General features: G+C 36.9%; 1 protein-coding gene across 8 annotated transcripts in view; it reads left to right on the forward strand.

Annotated features, from left to right (window-relative positions):
* The window catches only part of CNTNAP4 (contactin associated protein like 4), a 275,112-nt gene that overhangs the window by 74,932 nt on the left and 178,757 nt on the right, over positions 1-21,423 (forward strand). For 5 of the 8 annotated variants that reach the window (XM_008053817.2, XM_021710358.1, XM_021710357.1 and 2 more), the window contains exon 3: positions 5,219-5,412. The exons of 2 other annotated variants lie outside the window; for them this stretch is intronic. In XM_008053817.2, coding sequence (XP_008052008.2) covers positions 5,219-5,412 — 194 coding nt within the window. The remainder of the gene's footprint in view (positions 1-5,218; positions 5,413-21,423) is intronic. One more of the 8 variants, XM_021710355.1, reaches the window with a different exon arrangement.

Genomic DNA, 21,423 nt, shown 5'->3' on the forward strand with positions numbered 1-21,423 from the left:
TGAGGTGGAAGGCTCGCCGGAGCCCAGCAGGTAGAGGCTGCGGTGGCCGGGAGCGGCCATTGCACTCCAGTCTGGGTGACAGAGTGAGACTCCAACTCAAAAAAAAAAAAAAAAAGAAGTGTTGTTAAAGTATATTCATCTCATTAGATAATTTTAGTAAATCAATACAGTACATATAATTTTTGGTAGTGTGTTTATCATACAATAGGCATTGGATAGCTTTTGGTTTGCATTTCTTTTTTTAAAATTCATAGTAACATATATTACAGAAACAAGTTCCTCAGAAATCTGACGTTTAAAAATGTCAGGTAGCAGATAAAAGAGATGCTGTGTTTTGTGGTCTTTCAGTCACTAAATTTTTTCAAAGCTCAACTTTGCCATGATCATAACTCTTTTCTTGGTGTTAACAGCAATAATTGTCTTACAATTCAAAAAGTTAAACTACCATAAACCTTTAACACTTACTGAATGTGGGGAAAAAATCAATAGGTACTTAGTATACTTTTAAAATTTAATTCTCATAGCAGTATTACAGCACTTATGAGCCATACGAATGGGGAAGATTTTTAATTTTTTAAATATGAATTTTTAGGCTATAATATAAAGTGTTAAGAAAGATTTCCATTTGAATAGATGAATGACAGTTTATTATGCCAAATCTCATTAACAAGGCCCAGGCAGGAGAAAGAGGATGGTGGAACAGGGAAAGGAAAACTACAGAATTGGGGACAAAAGGAACTGGTGGGTCAAGACTCTTGTTGTCTTGTGGGTCAAGTATCAGAAACTATGGGATGGATGGGATTGTGAAAATGTGGTCTTTGGTATAGTTATTGGTTTACTGTGATGTTGAATATATTGGCATATTAAAAGCATCACGAAGGACAAATAACGCTTGACTAGCAGCTAAAACTTTTGGTTAACAAACAAAATAAAGAATTCATTATATTTTATAGTAATTCATAGTTTATAATTTGCTGGAATTAGCTGTCATTTCGTCCATTAAAAAAGTAAGTATGGGGCAACCTCTTTGGGTCCCCTTCCACTGTAGGAACTTTTCTGTCCTCTTAATAAATCCTGCTTAAAAAAAAAAAAAAGTAAATATGACAATAGTTTGTCTTCAGAAGGCTATACAGTTTGGTGGTGACCAGATGACTGGTAGAGTCTAACCTCAGTTGCAGTTGATTTACGTCATTATTTTCCCTACTCGTCATCATAGGCTGGCATACCAAAGTCTGCCAAAAATAATCAATCTATTTCTACCTGTCTGTCTGTATTTTTATCTATCATGCTTGAATTTTCCTTATTACTATTTATCATTTGTCTTAAAAGTAGAGCAAGCATAACACTTCATCACACACTTATACCATGTGCATCTGCAGAGCCGTGCAGCTTAAAGCCCGGTAGGGATATTTGGATTCCCTGTGGCCAACTTATCTTGCTGAAATTACTTGGTAAAGCCTAAGAGCATCTGAATTTCCATTACTTTATCAGTGTACCTCGTTAATGATATAGCTTAATTTGCATACCAGTAGTACCTTTTCACCACAGGTAAGAAATTGAAATGTTCAAGGTCAATTAACTGCGAATGTTTCAAGTCAGCTCATGCAGCTGTAACTGTGAGTGACGCTGGGAAGAGGGAGCGGTCAGTGAGGGGTTCCTCTTGCTCCTGATGAGAATTGATGATCCAATTTTAACTCACTAGAATCATGCTGATTCTTTTTCCTTGCTGTGCTTCTGTCATGTGTTTGCTTTTTAAATACTGGTTTATAAAGGCATGCCGAAACACAAGAGAAATAGTATAAAATTCCAAATTTAAAAAACATATTTTCACTACTGGCTTTAGAACATTAAAATTAACTAGGAAGGGCAAGAAGCAAAATAATCAACGTTTTCTCAGAGGAATTGGCTGATATAGATGAAATTTGAAATATGGAATTTTCAGGTTGACATGGCGGCTGTGGCTGGCTAGGGGTACTTCATTCACCTTTTCCTAACTTTTCATTGCAAAAAAAATAATGATAAAAATACACAGAGATATGCAACAATAACAGGACTGGGAATGCTTAGTTAGCATTAGACCCCAGAAGACTTTCAACAGTAGAGGGAAATATTCCCCCACTGACTACCTCTATCATGTTCCTATGCTTCAAAGACATGGTCCATTGTTAACCACAAGGAGGGAGGTTGACCCTACTGCCTGGTAGCTCAAGCGTGAGGTTCCCTGATCCCTATTAACACTAGCTTTCCTATATTCACTGGGAACTACCAATTACCACGTATGCATCATGGCAATAAAAGAGGCACTGTTGTGTCCGAGTTAAGAGTACTGTGCCTCTTGCCTGCTCCATGGACGAGGGCAAAGTATTCAAACTCTTTGTATCTGACTCAACCATCTACTAAATAGATTGCTTTGAGAATGAAGTAACAATACCTTCACAGAGTGCCTGGTGCAAAGTACTCACTTGCTCAAAAATATTAAGTAATACTGTAGTAGAATAAGTGGAGAAGGGTGGATGCTGTTTCATCACATCCTGAAAGATGAAGCATGAAAGAAGCATTGATTCCAGTTTTAAAATAATGCCGTGGGAACAGTTCCTACAGAGGGTTCAAGAACTCCCTGAGCTTTTTGTGGCAGGGTGCTATTTAAAGTGTGCTGCAAATCATTTAAGAACAAATTCCATGTAGTTAACAGGCTGCAAGGGTAGGAAGTATCCTTTGTAGATAGCAGAGCTGTACTAAACAAATAACCTTAAAAGCATCCAAAATTCAGCTATGGCCCATGTCTACCCAACAAGTTCTCTGGCTTAAAATATGAAAATATTTTACTCTATTATAAAGAAGGTAGATGATATTGGTGGACAAGAAAACTTTGCCCCAAATTGCAGGTTCTTCAAGAGCAAATACAGAGAAAATTAAAGGTAAAAACACACAGCAAAAATTGCAATATTTATAAATATTCTAGGTCCAAAAAACGGGAAAGCATTGTACTTTCAATGTATGGAGTGGAAGATACTTTTGAACAATGTTTCATTTTAAGAATGAAATTTCTGAGGTGGAAGGATCGCGGGAACCCAGCAGGTCGAGGCTGCGGTGGCTGGGAGAGGCCACTGTACTCCAGTCTGGGTGACAGAGTGAGACTCCAACTCAAAAAAAAAAAAAAAAGAATGAAATTTGATGAAGTATCACTTCTAAAGACAATGTAGTAATAGGAATCTTACCTGAATGCAAGCAATAGTTAGTGTGATGCCATCAAGAGAGGATCTTGTTGTAATATAACTTTTAAAAATGCTGTTTCGACCCAGTTTTGGAGCCCTGGCTAAAGTCTGGTCAGTTTCCCTTCTTGGCAGCTGATTATATTTATACTCCCACCACTTCCTTTGTTAGGTTCTCACCCTCTGGGGCCATGAAGCATCATCACTGGGGCCAGGTACCAAACAACTAGGGCCAGTTCCTATGTCCCTGTACCTCCTAGAGAAATTATTCCAATTAGCCAATTCACAGAAAACCTTCAAAACCTAGCTAACTAACCCCACCCCACTAGCCATTCATAAGCTGCCTCTACAACTCCAGTTTGCTGTTCATGTCTCCTGGTGCAGCTTCTTGTGCCCTGCTTGGCAGCCTTCTCTTGCTTGTAGTTGTAACAGAGTTTTGCCTTTCATCTATCAGAGTGTAATTGTGTTGTGTTCCTCCATCAAAAGATTCTTTAAATCTTATGAAACAGCTGTCAACACAAATGTGCCCCTTCCAGTCTCACAATGGCATGTGTCCCACCATAATAGCAAGCAATTACCTCTTTAAACTAAGTCTTGCACTCAAGGTTTCATAAAATAGGTTACAGATGTCAAAAATAATGCTTGAATAAAAACTGTATATTAATTAATGGTAGTTTATATCTAAAATTTCAGAATTTATTACCAGAGCCTCAAGGTGACTGGCAAAAGAATGGAGGAAAGAAAACATGTGCTAACATTCTTATTTTGAGTGTTATAAAAATGGATGTTGCATTTTAATAAATGTTGAATATCATACAAAAACAGACTCAAGAATGTGTCAAACTCTATTTCTTTTTCAATGATCCTATGTTATCTACATAATCAGCAATGTCAATATTACTTAAAATAAATAAATTCCCCAAATAATTCCCCAAATTATTATATTCAAATGGAAGAGCAAAGTGTCTTACCAAGATATGCAGGAGTCATATCTATATTATTCTGGTATGTTTTAGGTAAAATAAAACAAAATAAAGTCTACTCTACCCACACTTCCTTGAATATACACCTAACCTCTATGTTTCACTTCTAAGTGCTCAGGTACAACTTGCACTATGATGTCTTCCTTGAATCTCCTCCCCGCACCCACCCCACCATCTTCTCACCCACCACCTCCTCCCAGAGAGGAAAGAACCAGTGGTATGTTGATAAACTGGCTGGGTGGGGGCAGATGCTTATTTGCAAAGTTTGCAGTTTCCGTGATATAAATACTCCCACCATGGCCAATTGCAAAGATGGTTATGTTTAATAACTTAAAAAATTGAAAATGTATTAGTTGTCACTCACAAACTGTTGGGAACCAGTCACAACCTACTACTAGATAGAACTCTCTGTCTTCATTGTGCTAGTTTCCTCTAGCACATGCCTCATCAATAATGTTACATTTCAAATTTGATTTTCAATGTTTGTCCCTCCCAAAAGATTGTAAACACCTTGAGAACAAGAATGATTCCTTGACCGTCTTTCTTTTCCTAGGCTTCACAATGAACTTCTAAGTCTAACCATGATCAAAGGTAGGCTTCTAGTTCTACACATATAATGTGAAGGTATTCCACTACATCTGGTCCCAGGCAAAGGGTTGGAGGCCAAACTGTTACCAAATCATGCCTGTGGGCAGTAGACGTGCTAGTTCAAATGTTTACATGAATGTTCACCTATCAAGTTAAGCTCTTTAAATAAATTCAGTGAAACTTTTAATTCTCTCCAGTGTCTGGAAACTATAATACCTAGAAATGAACATAAATAACAGGCTTCATAATTAAATAATAGGCTTCATCCATTTGCACCAAATTCTTGATTTTCTATGCTTTCTACAATTATAAGAAATTTCATATTTTGGAAATTTGACTTATGCTCCATAGAGGAATATTGTCTTATTGATATATCTACTTTACTAACTGTTCTTTCTCAATTTTCTCCTGTTTCTATATTTTTTTTGGCCAAAGGAGCTGGTGGTTGGTCTCCACTTGTGTCGAACAAATACCAGTGGTTGCAGATTGATCTTGGAGAGAGAATGGAGGTCACCGCTGTGGCCACTCAGGGGGGATATGGAAGCTCCAACTGGGTGACCAGCTACCTCCTGATGTTCAGTGATAGTGGCAGGAACTGGAAACAGTATCGACAAGAAGACAGCATCTGGGTATGTTCTTTAACAAAAGACATAGTGTCTCAGGGAAAGAGTATAGCCATCACTGCATCTTGTTTACCAATCTCTTAAATTAGGTAGAAATGCAAAGTCTTCTGAATTACTTTGAAAACGTTTTCCAAGAGAAAATGTGGTAAATATTTCCTGGTAAATTTGTAAACACACTAAAGATAAATTTATTTTATATAGTCCTCGGAAACTGAAAAAAAGCCTAATAGTCCATTAAATATTGTGGAAGCCTAAGACACAAACAAGACTTGTATTTAAAGTAATTAAGTTTTGTTGAAGGACATGGTAGTTTTGCATTGTTTTTATATAAAGTTAGTCAAAATTATTTATTTCTTTTATCTCTTTTGATGACTCTGAGATTTCTGAAACTCTCTCTTGCTCTCTCTAGTACTTGGAGGTATTTATATATAATATTTGGAGTTATATATGTATATTTGTATGCATTCACACATATATGATTTATATAGAAACCTTTCTCTAGTTTCTCTAAAGTGAATAAGTATGTAAAATGCTGTGTCGCAAACAGTGGTGAAGCCCCTTTAAGAGAGACACTGGAAAAAAGGCAGTTTGTAACAAAGTGCATGATATTTGTAGTTGACTGATTGCATATAAACACTTGATGGAAGAAGGAAGCTAACGAAAGTTTGCTTGATGACAAAGCAAAGACTTCTTTCTTAGTGTAGAAAAGTATTTGTTTGGATCTTATGTGGGTCAGGGAGAACACACTGCAATCAAGGAACTATTTTTTTTTTCCCTCTGGCTGAACTGCCGGAACCAAAGAAAATGAGTAACTTAATGAAGCATCATTCTTAGTACACAGATAATTTGGAAGCCTATTTGGGTACTAAATGATAATTTTCTTTGACCAGTCAATTGCTTCTTTTTTGAAACTTTGTAGAACTCTGTTATACATTATAAACTCATTGAAGAAACAGGCCATGATTTACTCACCTTTGTATCTCTAAAGTTCTTGGTGACCATTCAATCCATGTTTATTGATGTAAATTGAATTGAGAAGAAGTAGCTGTATTCTTTCTCTAGAGAGAACAGTGGGACTAGAAGAAGTTGCCTATAAGCATTTTTGAGAAAAGCCGTTTAAAATCCAAAACAAGTTAAAGCTGTGTATAAGAGCAAAAAAAAAAAAAAAAAAAAAAAAAATCCTTGGGTATTATGGTTGAGTTAATTCTACGAAAACTGCTCAAACTAGGGATAAAATAAACAGTAACTATGAACCAATAACAATAAAACCTTAATGAGGTATTTATTTTAACTAGGTATTTGGATTATCTTTTACTCTTTTTAAAATTAAGCATTGGATTTTAAACTAGATGAGTAGTGAGTAATGCACACTAATTAGCTATGTTAATGAAAATGTATGTTTTTGACACTTTAAAAAAGTTATAAATCAATCAAGAAAAATTGTTTTTCTGTTAATCAGACTTGGGGAAAGCCAAACCTAGGTATTGCCATTTGCCTTTTTTGTTTCCTCCTGTTAAAATTGAGATGCTCAAGGTGAAACGGTGGCATGAAAGATATCCTCACTAATTCAAACCAATAAATGTAAAGACACAGCATCTATCACAATCTTGTTAGGGTAACATTGTTGTTTAGACTATGCTGTAATTTGTTGGTTTACTTACTGTCTTCTCTTGAGAGTGAGCTCTGTAAATAATGACTGTATCTTTCAACCTTTTATCTTAACATCCCCAAAGTGTAACAGTACCTGACATGTCACAGTCAAATCTTTTTTTTTTTTTTTTTTTTGAGTTGGAGTCTCACTCTGTCACCCAGACTGGAGTGCAGTGGCCGCTCCCGGCCACCGCAGCCTCAAACTGGTGGGCTCCGGTGATTCTTCCGCCTCAGCCTTTCAAGTAGCAGGAATTACAGGCATGCGCTACCATGCCCGGCTGATTTTTTGATTTATTGTAGAGATGAAGTCTCGCTGCCCAGGTGGGTCTCGAACCCGCGGGCTCAGGCAATCCACTTACCTCAGCCTCCCAAAGACGTAGGATTACAGGCTGAGCCACCGAGCCCGGCCACAGTCAAATCTTAAATGTTTATTGAATGAATCCTACCTTGTAGGATACTCTTGATAACACTAACTAAAAGTGTCTCCTTCTTGCCCCCATGAGCTCTTCCCTTTAGTACTTGTATGTTGTGCCAGTTTAACAAACTCAGAGTTAAGATGGCACATTTTTCTTTCTCGTACGAATTTTGAACACTTTTATGGGAGAGGTTTTATCTGTCTCATTTTAGCATTTCTGGCATTCAACACCTGGGTGGTACATGACTTTTGTTAAGTAAATTAGTGAAAGGGCCAATTAATGAATGAATAGATTTGAATATGTGGATATTCTAATCTGTACCTGTCTTTGTACACATTTCTGGGAGGTGTCAAAAGAGTTCATGTTAATGCCATTGAAGAGATAAAGTACATCAAAACAAACTAAAGAAGGATTAGGAGGAGCATGCAAACATTAGTTACAGTTTCCTAAAGACCTGGAAATGGATAGAATGTGGAGATCACTGTAGACAAAATTGGTAAAAGAAGTGGTGTTACACAGGTCTTGAAGAAAGCATTATAATTTAGATTATGGAATAATTAAGGGAGTTATTTCATTAAGCTAGAAAAGTATGAACAAAAGCATGCATATTGGGGGATATCCAGATATATGATTTCCTTCATAATGACTAGTGAGACAACAGATTGGACTGTCAAGTTCGGAAAGGAATGAATGATAATTTTGGGTATGATAAAGAAAGTTGATGAATAACTTTGAATGTTAAGATCAAAATTAAGCCTTAGTCCAATAGACATTGTGACGACACATAACATAGGTAAATTATGGTATAGGTAAAACAACTCCAAGTTCCGAAATCTTCCCAAATAGGTATATAGTATTTCTTGTTCATCCCAGGTAGGCTGCAAAGTTCCAGTCTATTCCATGTTCCCTCTGGTCCCATTCTGAGGGAAACTCCTTGTCTGTGAATCTATAATTGCTAAAGCAAGAAAATTGAAGCATGGTGAATTGTGCCCTGACCCTTGACTTTTCCACCTGAAAGAACCCTGATCACTTCAATTTGCATTTTTTAACACCCAAGAACAATTTTCAACTAATATATGTCATAAGAAATTTAATCCTTTGTTATATTTTACAAATATGTACTTCCCAACTTTTTTGGCCCAGTTTTTGTAGTTATTATGGGATGTATACCAATTATGCAAAATATGCCAATTTCCTTTAAGAGCGTCACAGTCTGCTCCAAATGATACAAATAAATCTATGAACGAGAGTTAGGAAACACATAAGGCATTATACAACTATTTGATAGAAAGAGAAAGAAAAGACAAGCGTTATTGGTTTAGAAACAAACAATAATAAAAACAATTAACATGGAATGAAATACCACAGCAAGGATTCTTCATTCTTTCCTCATGTGATCTTATTTCAAGCACCAAAGAGAACAATGACTTCTACATACCTGAAAGAATTAATGAAATGCTCTGCCACTTCTTATAAATAATCTTTATGGAGAAAGACAAAATATTATCTGTACATGTCATTTGGTAGAAATGTAAACTTGAGGGTTACATAATATTTCTAAAAATTACACATTAAAACCTTTCTTCAGAGTACAATTTATAGTTCAATGTTCACAAGATATAATTTAAACAAAGTACTCTGCTGGATGACAAATAAATATTTTATGAAAATTTAGAAAATGCAAGCAACTAAAATTACTCCTCTCAAATTAAAGATAAAATAAAATCTCTCAACATCCACGATAAAAAGTCTTTTCAGTAAGTTTATTGTAAGTGATTGAAAAAGTAAATGTGAGGTATAATTTTCACCCATTTAAGAACAATTTCTGAAATATCGTGAATCTAACATCTTAAAAATTATTTTAGGTAGATCAACATGTACAGAAATCTTACAGTCAAATTCTTCAATTTTCTCTGATAAAGGTCTAAGATTCTTTTATGCAGCAGACCACAAGGGCAACCTTATAATTTATTTGAATAAATATGATTATTAAATTCAAGAATAGTTTGCTTTATTTTATATTAGACTTCAGTTTTACCTGATTTTTCAAGCAAGATCTTTATTACATTTCTAAAGTTAGTATGTCTTTCTTTCTGTTCTTGAACTAGATGTGTCTAATGTCATTGTTCTGGGTTGTCTAGTAAAAGACGTGGAGACCCTGTGACACAGTACAGTCAACTAAAGTGCCACTTGTCACAAAATACTCAGGCCATTATTACCACTGTGAATGATTGAGTTGTCAACTCCATAAGCCAGACTGGGTAGGAACACTATCTGCAAAATTTTAACAGGCATTTGTTTCAAGTCAAATAACTACGTGCCTGGGGCAGTTGAATAGGAAACCTGGGGAAATGGAAGTGCAATTGAAGTATATGCGGTAAGTTAGATAGACTCCTCTCCTTGTGAGTGGCATTTTCCCTAGACACTTCTCTATGTTGAGCTCTTCTTCTAGTGGCCTAAGCCTACAGAAACATTTGTAGTGATATAAAGTGCGGCAGCATAATGCCATGTGTGTCAACATGTCAAACTGTCAAGCTTAATGCATTGCCATACTTGCCTCAGTACTTGGCGAATGTCTGGAGATAATCTGAAGCTGCTTCTACCTTTCAAGACACTGATCCAAAAAAGATATTTTAAATTAAAGTCTACATGATTAGTCTATATCTTAAGAAGTTCCCTGTTTATTTTTCTATTTAATGATGCATTTTCTACCTTTTGAAACAGATTAACCTAGCCACACACCATTAATAAGTGGCTGCATTTTTTTGTGTGTGTGATAAGAAAACATAACGTTAAATCTACCCTCAATACATTTTTAAGTACATTTAAGGATTTGTGTACAATAGACATAGCACTAAAATACATGAGGGAATATGAAACTATAGTCTTCTAGAAAAACAAATGTTTTATATCAAAATAGATTTCTGATTAATTAAATACTTAAAAACAATACAGACACAGACAAAAGTATTATAAAAATACAAGACAATGTAAAGATAAACATATGATAATGGCTGACACCTGTCTTTCTAAACAAGAGAATCAAATCCAAATGTCTTAGAAGAAATGATGAAAAATTAGATAACATTTAGAAGTTGTATGAAAACCTAGCATAAACAACATTAAAAGAAAGTTTAAATGGGGACATGTTTTTAGCCTATATGATAACTATGCCTATGTTTATTCACAAGCAGGAGTGGTCTTGGTTTAAGATTGCTATTCAGATTGACTATGATTGAATAGGTTTTATTTGGCTGCATATGTGCTTAGGGCTATAAAGGATATAGAGCTGACCACAACAGCATGTGCAGCAACAACATAATGGGCACTCCGCTGTTGAACAGTTTCTAAATGTCCCGATAACTTCATTGGGATAAACATGATCATACGCGACAAGGCTGTGTGGATGTAACCACCACAGATCTGGAAAACCATCAGCTCCAAGGACCCTTTAAAGCTATGTCATGATAGTGATGAAACTACTCAGGGACAGTTGCCAACTCTGTTCTCCAAGGTAACTGTATCTTATCAATGCCAGGTTATTCACTGATTGTAGATTGCTGATTGTGGGTTCTCAATTTTATTGCACATTCTAATTCTGATGCCCAGAGACACTATCTGGAGGTGGAAGCCCAGGTACTGGGATTTTAAAAATATTCCCAAGTCATTCCAATTTGCTGCAAAGTATAGAAAACATCGGGTTACTCAATAAACCTGACAAACAGGTACAGATTCTTAGTTCAGTACAAAACATACCAACAATACATCCATTCATCTTAGATCCAATATCCTCCTATACATTTCTTGAGTTAATGTTGCAAGAAGGATTTGGCTAAAGATGAAGGGAGAAAAAAGCTATAGACAAGGTAATAACTCTATCTTCCCAATGATAATGATTCAATTTTCTTAATACCTGAAGCCCTGCTGTTCAGTATGGTTGCTACTAGCCACATCAGTTATTGAAACTTAAAATTCAATGAATTAAAATGAAATATAATTACAAATAAAGCCACTCATTTTACACTAGCCACATTTAAAGTGTTCAACAGCTATGTTGGACCAGTGGTTACTGTATCTGTTATAGACCATTTCCACAGAAAGTTCTATTATACGGTATGAGTATTATGCACTCTAAAAAAACTAATAATAAAAATAAAGCCTTGACTTTCTTTTAAAAAGCATTATGTAAACGGGCAGCTCATAAGAAGAAAAAAATTATATATAAACATGTAAAAGTGTCTTCAACCTCATTCAAAATTGGGATAACATGTCCTAAAGGATTGGAATGAGTAAAAATGTTTGAAACTGCAGTATTGAGACATTATTTTCCAAATTGTGCTGTAAAACAAAATAATATATTCTTTAATTTTAACAGTTATTCATTTAATGCAATGGCTTTTCTTTAAAAATGTTAAGCCACTGCATTGAACCCATGGTATTACGAATACTACTGTTTAATATAAGATAATCAGGATTCTTCAGAGAAGTAGAATGAATTATACGTATAAAATGGGAATTGGCTCATGTAGTTATGGAGGCCATGAAGTTCCACCACCTGCTGTCTGCAAGCTGGAGAACCAGGAAAGCTGGTGGTTTAATTCAGTTGGAGACTGAAGACCCAATAACCAGAAACTCAGATGTCCAAAGGCAGAAGATGGATGCCTCAGCCCAGGTAGAGAGAGAATTTGCCCTTTCTCCTCGTTTTTGTTCTAGTCGAGTCCTCAATGGATTGCATTATCCTTGCCCAAAATAGTGAAGGCAGTTCTTTGCTAGTCTACCAATTCAATTGCTAATTTCTTCTGGTAACACCCTCACAGACACACTGAGCAATAATTTTGCCAGCTACCTGGGCGTTCCTTAGCCCAGTCAAGTTGACATATCAAATTAACCATTACATATATAATGGATATCTCCTACTTGCTGAATGAAAATATCTTGTAACATCTTTTGATAGGATAAAGTACATTTGCTATCAATTATAGCATCACATTATTTTTCAATAGTTTAGTGGCAGTTTAAATGTATATATTTATTATATGTATATATTTAATGAATGTCATCTAATCTTTGACCATATTCTGGCAGAGTAGAAAAAAACCCCTTAGTTCTAGTCCCGAACTGTCCTCTGAGTCAGTGCCCAGTCAGAAAAACAGATGTTACCTCAGGCATTTGAAACTGGGGACTCTTTATGGGAAATTGGTTACAGGTGATAGAAAAGCTGAGCAGCCAAATGTGAGATGATGAGGCAACTCAGAACTTAGCAGCTGCCAGAAAATGTTACAACTCCTAGAGCTGGACAGACAATGAGAAAATGACATATCCAGAGCTCAGAGGCTAGCATTACCCAGTTGGAACAAGAACAACAACACGGCAAGGACGGCCCAATAGAATTATGGAAGCAAGGGTATCCTCTGGGAGCTGGAGCCTTGTAAAGTACTCAACCACTACAAATAATCTGCCTGAGACAGAGCAAAAGTGGAAAGAAATACCCTGGCTTTTTCCTCTGTCTCATCTGTAGATCTTTTTTCAGGTGGTCAGTTAGAAGCTCCTTGACACAGGGGCCTGGAATACTCAGTCCACACCACTCAGCCCCTCCCATTTTTCAGATCAAAACCATCTCTAAGGAAAGGGTGATACATGGTTCTACATAACACAGAAAAATAACCAGGACACCTTATAGAATGAAGGTGCAGGTAGAATCCAGGTACTTACTATGTGATCTTTCATTTCCTTTCAGTTTTAAAATTGCGTGTTCCCCTGTAAACCCATAAAGAAGGTAGATCAATATTTTGATACTGAGAAAATTGAGATTTAAGATACTAAGTTCTCACCTAAATTCGTGTTAACTTGTGTGCCACATTGATAACATTTTACATTTAGCTCTTTCCTTTTGCTAATGTCCATGAGTATGCAAAGCTAGCAAAAACAGCCTTTCACTGTCCTGAAGAAAGAAAATCTGTGAAGAAGATCGAAACATTAGTTTAGGGTCTTTTTTCACACATAATTTCCTCTAAGTAGCATGGTGCTTTCTTTAATAAATTATGGATTCAATACTTTGCTATTTATCAAAAGATGTATTGTAGTTCAAAGCACAGCTTTGTTTTCTACATGAGAAAAATAACATTGCATTGTTCATCTCAAACATTTTGCAGATGAGCTCCAGGGTCACTGAAGACAACTTGGTGGAAGTGTATATATGACTTAATACACATCTGTTGTCTTTTCTGGGATGGGGTTGCTACACACACTTGGTGTTTAAAGAATAGCACATTATTACATTATATTGAAATGTTTTGCTCGGCCGGCAGACCTGATGATTCTGTCCAATTCTAACCCTAGCATATTTCATTGATGGTTTCCTTATACGTCACAGTTCCAAGCTCACATGCTTAATCATTGCTCGTAGGACATTCACCAAAGTTTCTTGTACTTCTCTACTCCTCTGGGTCATACTTTTTGTTTATTTAAAATATGCTTGTCAAAAAAGCTTCAGTAACCCCTTCTAACTCAAGGCTTTCAAACACAATTGAGCTACTTGCTTGCCACGTCTTTGCCTGCCTCCTTGCTTTTCCAATAATCACTTACCCACTTTAATCCAGGGAGTCTCTCCAGATTACTTTGCAAGGTTTAAACAGCTGAAAATAAATAACTTTAATCCACTGAATTTCAAACACATCCATTTATTTTTCATTCTATTTTACTCTACTTATATGTTAGCCTTTGCTTCAAATTATACCTTTGACAAATAAATACCCAAGTGCTACTAGCTAAAATGCATACTACGTATACTGTATTAAAAAGTATATCCACTTCTTACTTAATGCTGTGAATACCCAAAAGATAGAAACTCCATGCTTGTTGCTAATGTAGTATAGAATAGCTATTAATAATACTAATATAAAGAAACACTTTCACGATTTCTTACTTCAAATTCAAAATACAATAATCTGGTGGTATGTCTGCTGGCTTACAATGCAGAGGTCTGTGTATGTACCGAGACAAGGGCATTCATCTGATACTTTGTATAAATATGTAAAAAAAAAAAGCATTCTTAGTCATAAGAACCAGGATTTGAGCTACACAGCTTTATCAACATTGATCCTCTCAATTGCCTTTGTAAGTCAAATCTCTAAATTGGCATTGTCTAAAACTTTCTCTTTGTATTATTATCTGCTTTTTATTCCTTGCAGAAATGTTCACAAAGAATAATATTTTGGGTGGCATAGAAGAACCATGCTTCAGAAAAGATTCAAGTGTTAGGGCATTTGTCCAGGAGTAGCTGTGAGTATAAAAAGAGAAAAACAGGAAGCTGAAATACTAAGACATAGCCTACAGAACTGTAGGCTATAAATCAAAGAGATGCAGCTCAAAATAAACCATATTTGACTTGCATCTGGCAAATAAAATTTTTATTTAGCTTTGAACCCCATTTTTTCCATTTTGTATTTCCTCTTTTTATATTGTGATTAACCTATTCATATTGAAAGATTGTCTCCCTTTTGGAACCATGCACATTTTAAGTACTTAATAATAGAATTCTTTTTCAATAAGAGAGAGAGAGAGGAGAAAAATTGCAAGAGCAGTGGAAAGACATCCTCAGGAGGCAATCTCTTTATTACAATATTTTAGAGTCATCATGAGTTGGGGATGGGCTGAGGAATATCAGTTTCAGGGGGAAAATCTTGCATTTGTGAGTCTGTAGAAAGTTGCAGAAAATTATCCCAAGAGATACAAAACTATTATGGTATGATAGTAGCTCTATCTTTATATTGTATCCTGAAATAATACAACGTAAAAAAAATCAATATGCCACTTTGGAAATAGATTGTGATTCTTAAATCAGGATAATTAATTAAGCTCGCTGTAATATTTGTGCTCACTTTAAATAATCTTCATGTCAAAGTTGACAGATAAATATTGAAGTGTCTCTAAGTTGGAAAGAAATTGGTTTGTCCAGGCTCCTTGTTCCTATAAAATCACACCCTTTGGATACATCTGCACACAGACATTGAATTTTCATATAGATTACTCTTACTTTTTTAGTTTGCATTTTTTACAATCTTAGCCTTTGAATATTTAATCTGTCCTGAGCTGAATAAAGTATATACTTAGCTATGGCATAATTTTTAATAGGAATTGTCTCCAACAAGAAACTACATTTTATGTGACTTGAATAGGCATATCTTCACAAAATTTATTCCTTTTATCTCATCCTTCTTTGAACATTGCAAAGGGCTTTGCATTGGAGTCTTTGCTTATGTAGAAAACCTGTGCAACTCTTCATGTTCTACCACGCCATAGAGTGTGGTTGACTCCTGTCTCTGCTCTGTGGAAAGTCCTCGTGAATCACCCTCTTCTCTCTGCTATTGAACATACCATTCCCAGGTTCCTGAATTGGAAGCATAGTAAATAAGAGTGTATCTGATTATCTAGGGTATGTTTTTAAATATTATCAGCACAGTGTCTCATTTTCTGTAGGCAGGTATACATTGACTTTATGGAAATAGTGAGTCTACTTCTGTTGTCTGAGCCAAAAGTGACTTGAACAGTTGGATTGTCAGTTCAAGGTCAGTGCTGGAGTCATAGCACTAAAAAGGAGGAAGAGATGGAAGGCTGTGAATGGCAGTTAAGGATGTCATCTCTGTTATTAGATTGCATGCATTCAAATGCAGGCTCCCTCTCATCTAAGCTGTGTGATCTTGGGCAAATTGCTTTTGCCTCCTCTGTGAAATGAGCATAGCAATAATATATATCTGAAAAGGATTGTGTGAAAGTTAAATGCAAAAAATACAAGGAGTAGGAGTGTGGGAGAGAAATAGGGAGAAAGAGACAAAGAGAGAAAGGGACAGTGAGGGAGAGAGAGAAGGAAGGAGAAAAGGAAAAAAAGGAAGGAAGAAAGGAATGGAGGGAGTGAAGGAGGGAAAAGAGAGAGAGAGAAAGAAAAATGAAAGAACACTTTTGCACAATTAAATGCACAAAAGTACAACCCATGCAAAATTGACGATAGATGTGAAGTTGCCAGCAATTAAGCTAAAAGGTGAAAGTAAATGCCTCGTTTCTTGCAGCGTTTTTTGGAAAGAAAACATGATAAGGAGTGGAAAAGGAAACAACCCATACTACTCCCAGACATTTGGTTGTATAGAGAAAGGAAAAGGAAGAGTGAACAGAAAGATGACTCCAGAGGGTTGTTGATGGAGCAAAAGTGTCCAGATCACAGTTGCTATGGCAAGACATGTTTTGTGAAAGAAGCAGAAAGTAAAGACAAGGTGGGAAGTAGAAAGTCTGAAGAAAGTGCTCTTCATGTGCAAAATGGTCACATGTTTAGTGAGAGCAAAGAGGGAAGAGGTAAGAGTGATGCCTGCATGGAAAAGAATCTCTACACAGTACTGAGAGCCCAGGCTTGGCTGGAGACCGTGAACAGGAAACCCGAGCGCATTGTGGTGTAGTTTTCTCCAGCCGCATGCATCTTCCTATGTGCAGAAATCGAGGGCATAGACACTTAGGTTGACCCAGGATTGTAATCCACAGGGATACTACAGTGGGAGGACATTAGGACAAAGACACATACACATGTTAGCTGATAAGAGCACAAAGGAAGGGAACTATCATGGAGTCAGCACCAGGTAGGAAAGAAAGTAAAATCAGTGAGGGTAGAGGCTGATGAGAAATTGTATTCGTCAAAAAGTCTCTAGAGAAAAGAAGCCAACAAGGTAGGGTGTATGTGTGTGTGTGTGTGTGTGTGTGTGTGTGTGTGTGTGTGTGTGTGACAGAGAGGAGGTGAGGAAATTTATTTTAAGGAATTGGCTCATGCAATTGTGGAGGGTTGACAAGTCCAAAATCTGCAGGGGTAGGTTGACAGGCTGGAGACCCGTGAAAAGCTGCAGTTTGAGACCAAAAGCAATCTACTGGCAGAATTCTCTCTTCTTCCTGGGAGGTCATTTTTTGAAAACTTTTAATATTTTTACTTTAAAGATGTGGGATACAATTCAGGGTTAGGTATACAAATGGTATTATGCAGTTACCCTTGTTGATGAGGTGTGCCCCCTCTTCCCCAGGCAGATTCCCACTACTGTCAATCCCACTTCCCCAGCCCCCTCCCGGCAGTTTCCCACTACTGCCAATCCTTTTCTTATAATATTACGATAACTATTCAAGGTCTGCTTATGAGTAAGAACATGTGATACTCAGTTCTTTGTTTCTGTGAAAGATTACTCAGTATTATAGACTATAAGTTCATCCAGGTTGCTGTGAAGTTCAAGATTTTGTTCTTCTTTATGGCTGCTTAATATTCCATCGTGTATATGTACCATATTTTTTTATCCAGTCCTCTTTTGATGGGCAGCACAGTTGGTTCCATGTTCTTGCTACTGTGAACAATGCTGCAATAAACATACGGGTGCAGGTATCTTTCTTATAGAGTGATTTGAGTTCTCCTGGGCATATTTCCAGCAGGGGGATTGTGGGGTCATATGGAAGGTCGATTTTTAGATCTTTTAGGAATTGCCACACCTTTTTCACAGAGGCTGTACTAGTTTACACTCCCACCAACAGTATAGAAGTGTTCCCTTTTCGCCACATTCTCTCCAGCATCTGTTGTTTTTTGAGTTATTGATGATAGCCATCCTGACTGGAGTTAGGTGGTATCTCAGTGCAGTTTTAATTTGCATTTCTTTGAAGACTTGTGAGGCTGAGCATTTTTTCATGTATTTGTTGGCTGCTCATATGTCTTCTTTTGAGAAGTGTCTATTCATATCTTTTGCCCACTTTGTAATGGAGTTGTCTGCTTTTTTCTTTTCAGCATGTTTGAGTTCCTTGTAGATTCTAGATGTTAGGCCTTTGTCAGACATACAGTTGGCAAATATTTTTCCCCATTCTGTGGGCTGTCTCCCCGCTCTCTTGATGGTTTCTTTGGCTTTGCAGAAGCTTGTCAGTTTGATGAGGTCTCGCTTGTCTATCTTATCTCTTATGGGATGGGCACTTGGGGTTTTGATAAGGAAGTGATTGTCAGTTCTAATTTCCATAAGGGTGTCTCCTGAATTTTCTAAGGTTCTTACAGTTTGAGGTTTTACATTTGGGTCTTTGATCCATTTAGAGTTGATTTTTGTGTATGGGGATGGTAGGAGTCTTGTTTTATTCTTCTGCATGTGGTCAGCCAGTTTTCCCAGCACCATTTACTGAATAGGTTCTCCTCTCCCCAGTCGTTGATAGTGGAAGCTTTGTCGAAGTTGAATTGGTTGAGAAATTGAGGTTTTGCTTCTGGAATCTCTATCTTATTCCACTGGTCTATATGCCCGTTCTTGTACCAATACCAGGTTGTTTTGATTATAGTATCTTTATAACAGAGTTTAAAGTCTGCGAGTATGATACCTCCTGCTTTGTTTTGTTGCTGAGGATTGTTTTGGCATTTCGTGGTCTTTCTTGTTTCCATACGAATCCTGTATTGTCGTTTCCAGGTCTGAGAAGAATGCTGCTGGTAATTTAATGGGTATTGTGTTGCCTGGGTAGGATGGACATCTTAATGATGTTGATTCTTCCAGTCCATGAGCATGGAATATTTTTCCATTTGTGTCATCTTTGGTTTTTTTGAGCGGTGTTTTGTAGTTTTCATTGTGAAGGTCTTTCACGTCTCTGGTTAGGAAGACCTCAAGGTATTTGATTTTGTTTTCTGGCTATTGTGGATGGGATTGTGCTTTTTTGGGGGGAGGGATTATTTATTTATTGTTGGTGTATAGAAGTGCGACTGTCCATCTTTTTTTCTATTATGACCTGCAACTCATTAGATGAGGTCCACCTACATTATGTCATCTCAAAAATACCTTCACAGAAATATCTAGAATAGAGTTTGACCAAATGTGTGGGTATTGTGGCCTAGCCAAATTGACACATAAAATTAGCCATTACAAAGATGGAAGGTGTCAAAGGAAGAGTGGAGTTATTGAGGATGGAAAACAATTAAGAGTGGGAGGGACCAGGAGTGGTGGCTCATGCCTGTAATCCAGCACTTTGAGAGGCCAAGGAGAGAGGATTGCTTGAGTCCTGGAGTTAGAGCCCAGCCTAGGCAACATACCAAGACCTTGTCTCTACAAAATATTGAAAAATTAGCCAGGTGTGATGGCCCGTGCCTGTAGTCTCAGCTACTCGGGAGGCTGAGGTGAGAGGATTCCTTGAACTCAGGAATTCCTTTGAGAGGATTCCTTTGAGGCTGTGGTGAGTTATGATTGTGCTGCTGCACTCTAGCCTGGGCAACAGAGTGAGACCCCGACTCAAAAGAAAAGGATTGAAGAAGTTAGAAAGATCTATTACTCTATGATCAAAGAATAGAATTTATAATTTCAAAGATGGTGCAAGCACAGGAAATGATTAAGGATCAATTTTGGGAAGGGAAGTGTTGGAGAGGCTTATGTGAAGGCCGTTTAGGTCCAGGATGTTTTATGGATTATCCATAAGGATATTGATGCAGAGAGTTGCTCAGAAGATTGTAATGAATACGAGGAAACGACCTGTATTTTGGAAGACCCCAGCTTGGAGGGGCAGAATTTGCTGCAGCTAGCAGACTCTCAGGAAAAAAAAAGTGTCTCTCTCGCTCTCATTTTGTTGGCTTACTTTAACAAAGAAGAAAAGAAAAATATCTATAATTGGCAAAAGGCCTATAAAAATGCTTACTGTCTCCCAGGTAATATAGCATGTGGGATAAGTTAGCAAATTATACTATAGGTTCTGAGGTGTTTCATTGGATTTCAAGTGAGACAGAAGGGAAGGCAGCAGTGGAAAAACATGTGAGGGATGTCAAAGTGCTTGGGTTAGCAAAGGACAGAATAGGGAACCTTACTGAGTAGGCCCTGGGTGTAAGGCATGGGGTATCCTTGACTGTAAGGTCAGTTATGAATGGTCTACGCACAATGTGTTGCTGCAGTCCCAGCTCTGACTACATTCCTGCTTTCTAGTTGATTCTCACATACTTTCCTCAGGGTTCTATATAGAATACAGCCCTTGAGCGATTTTGTGTTTCTGCAAAGTCTGTCTTCTGTGTAGGAGTGAGAAGGACAATCAGGAACAACTGTTCTTACCTAGTGTCAGATAAGAGGAGGCCAGTGCTTCAAATGCAGATTTGCAAAACCCAGTCATCTTTGCTTCAGCTCTATGCCCTGTTCTACAACTCATTTGGTTTGTCACTTTGACTATTCACAATTTGATTGAGCCTCAGCTTCCTCATGTGTAAACTCAAGGCCTCTGGTTACATATGACCTTTAAAATTACCTTGGACTCTTTAAGTTACACACTCATAAGATACTTTTAGCTCTACACCATTTCTTGGGTATTATAAAATATAATTAAATCTGAGCCCTACTTTTTGGTCCTAACAAATTAATCCAATTCACACGAGAAATGGGAAAAAGGAATGTGAGAGGATCATGGCTGTTGGCAGTGGCTGAGAGGCATCTCAGGGGAGTTCACACATCCTGAAAGAGAATGAGATTAACAGGAACTCTTAACCTAGGGGTTAGGTTGTTTTCGTCTGTGAATTCTCACTCTATGTTTAATGTTTTATTTCATAACAATTGCAATTTGTAATAGTTATTTTCTTATTTAAAGTTTCTTTGGGATTTGGAGTTGGTATTGGTTTTACTTTCTGTCTTTCTACTCTTTTGAGTCTAGCTGAGTCAATTCCAAAATATATCGATTGCTCTCTTGCAGATTTTGTCTTTCTTTTGCCATTCTACTTTGTACGTTGCAGTCAGACGTAGCACCCTAAGTACTCAAATGTTATTTTATCACTTGTCTGAGATGTACTCATTAATCAAATTCTTCTTCTCAATGGAACTGGTGATGAAAGAAGCTGTGACACTATCTTTGAGTGACTTCTTATATTGTACTTCTGATTTAGTAGTTTGGTGCACACATTGATTTCAATCTCTATTGACTGATCTTAGCTGGTTCAGACCAGGACAAT

Source organism: Carlito syrichta, unplaced genomic scaffold (assembly GCF_000164805.1).
Source record: "Carlito syrichta isolate Samal-C Ts95f unplaced genomic scaffold, Tarsius_syrichta-2.0.1 Scaffold288685, whole genome shotgun sequence".
Taxonomy (NCBI): Eukaryota; Metazoa; Chordata; class Mammalia; order Primates; family Tarsiidae; genus Carlito; species Carlito syrichta.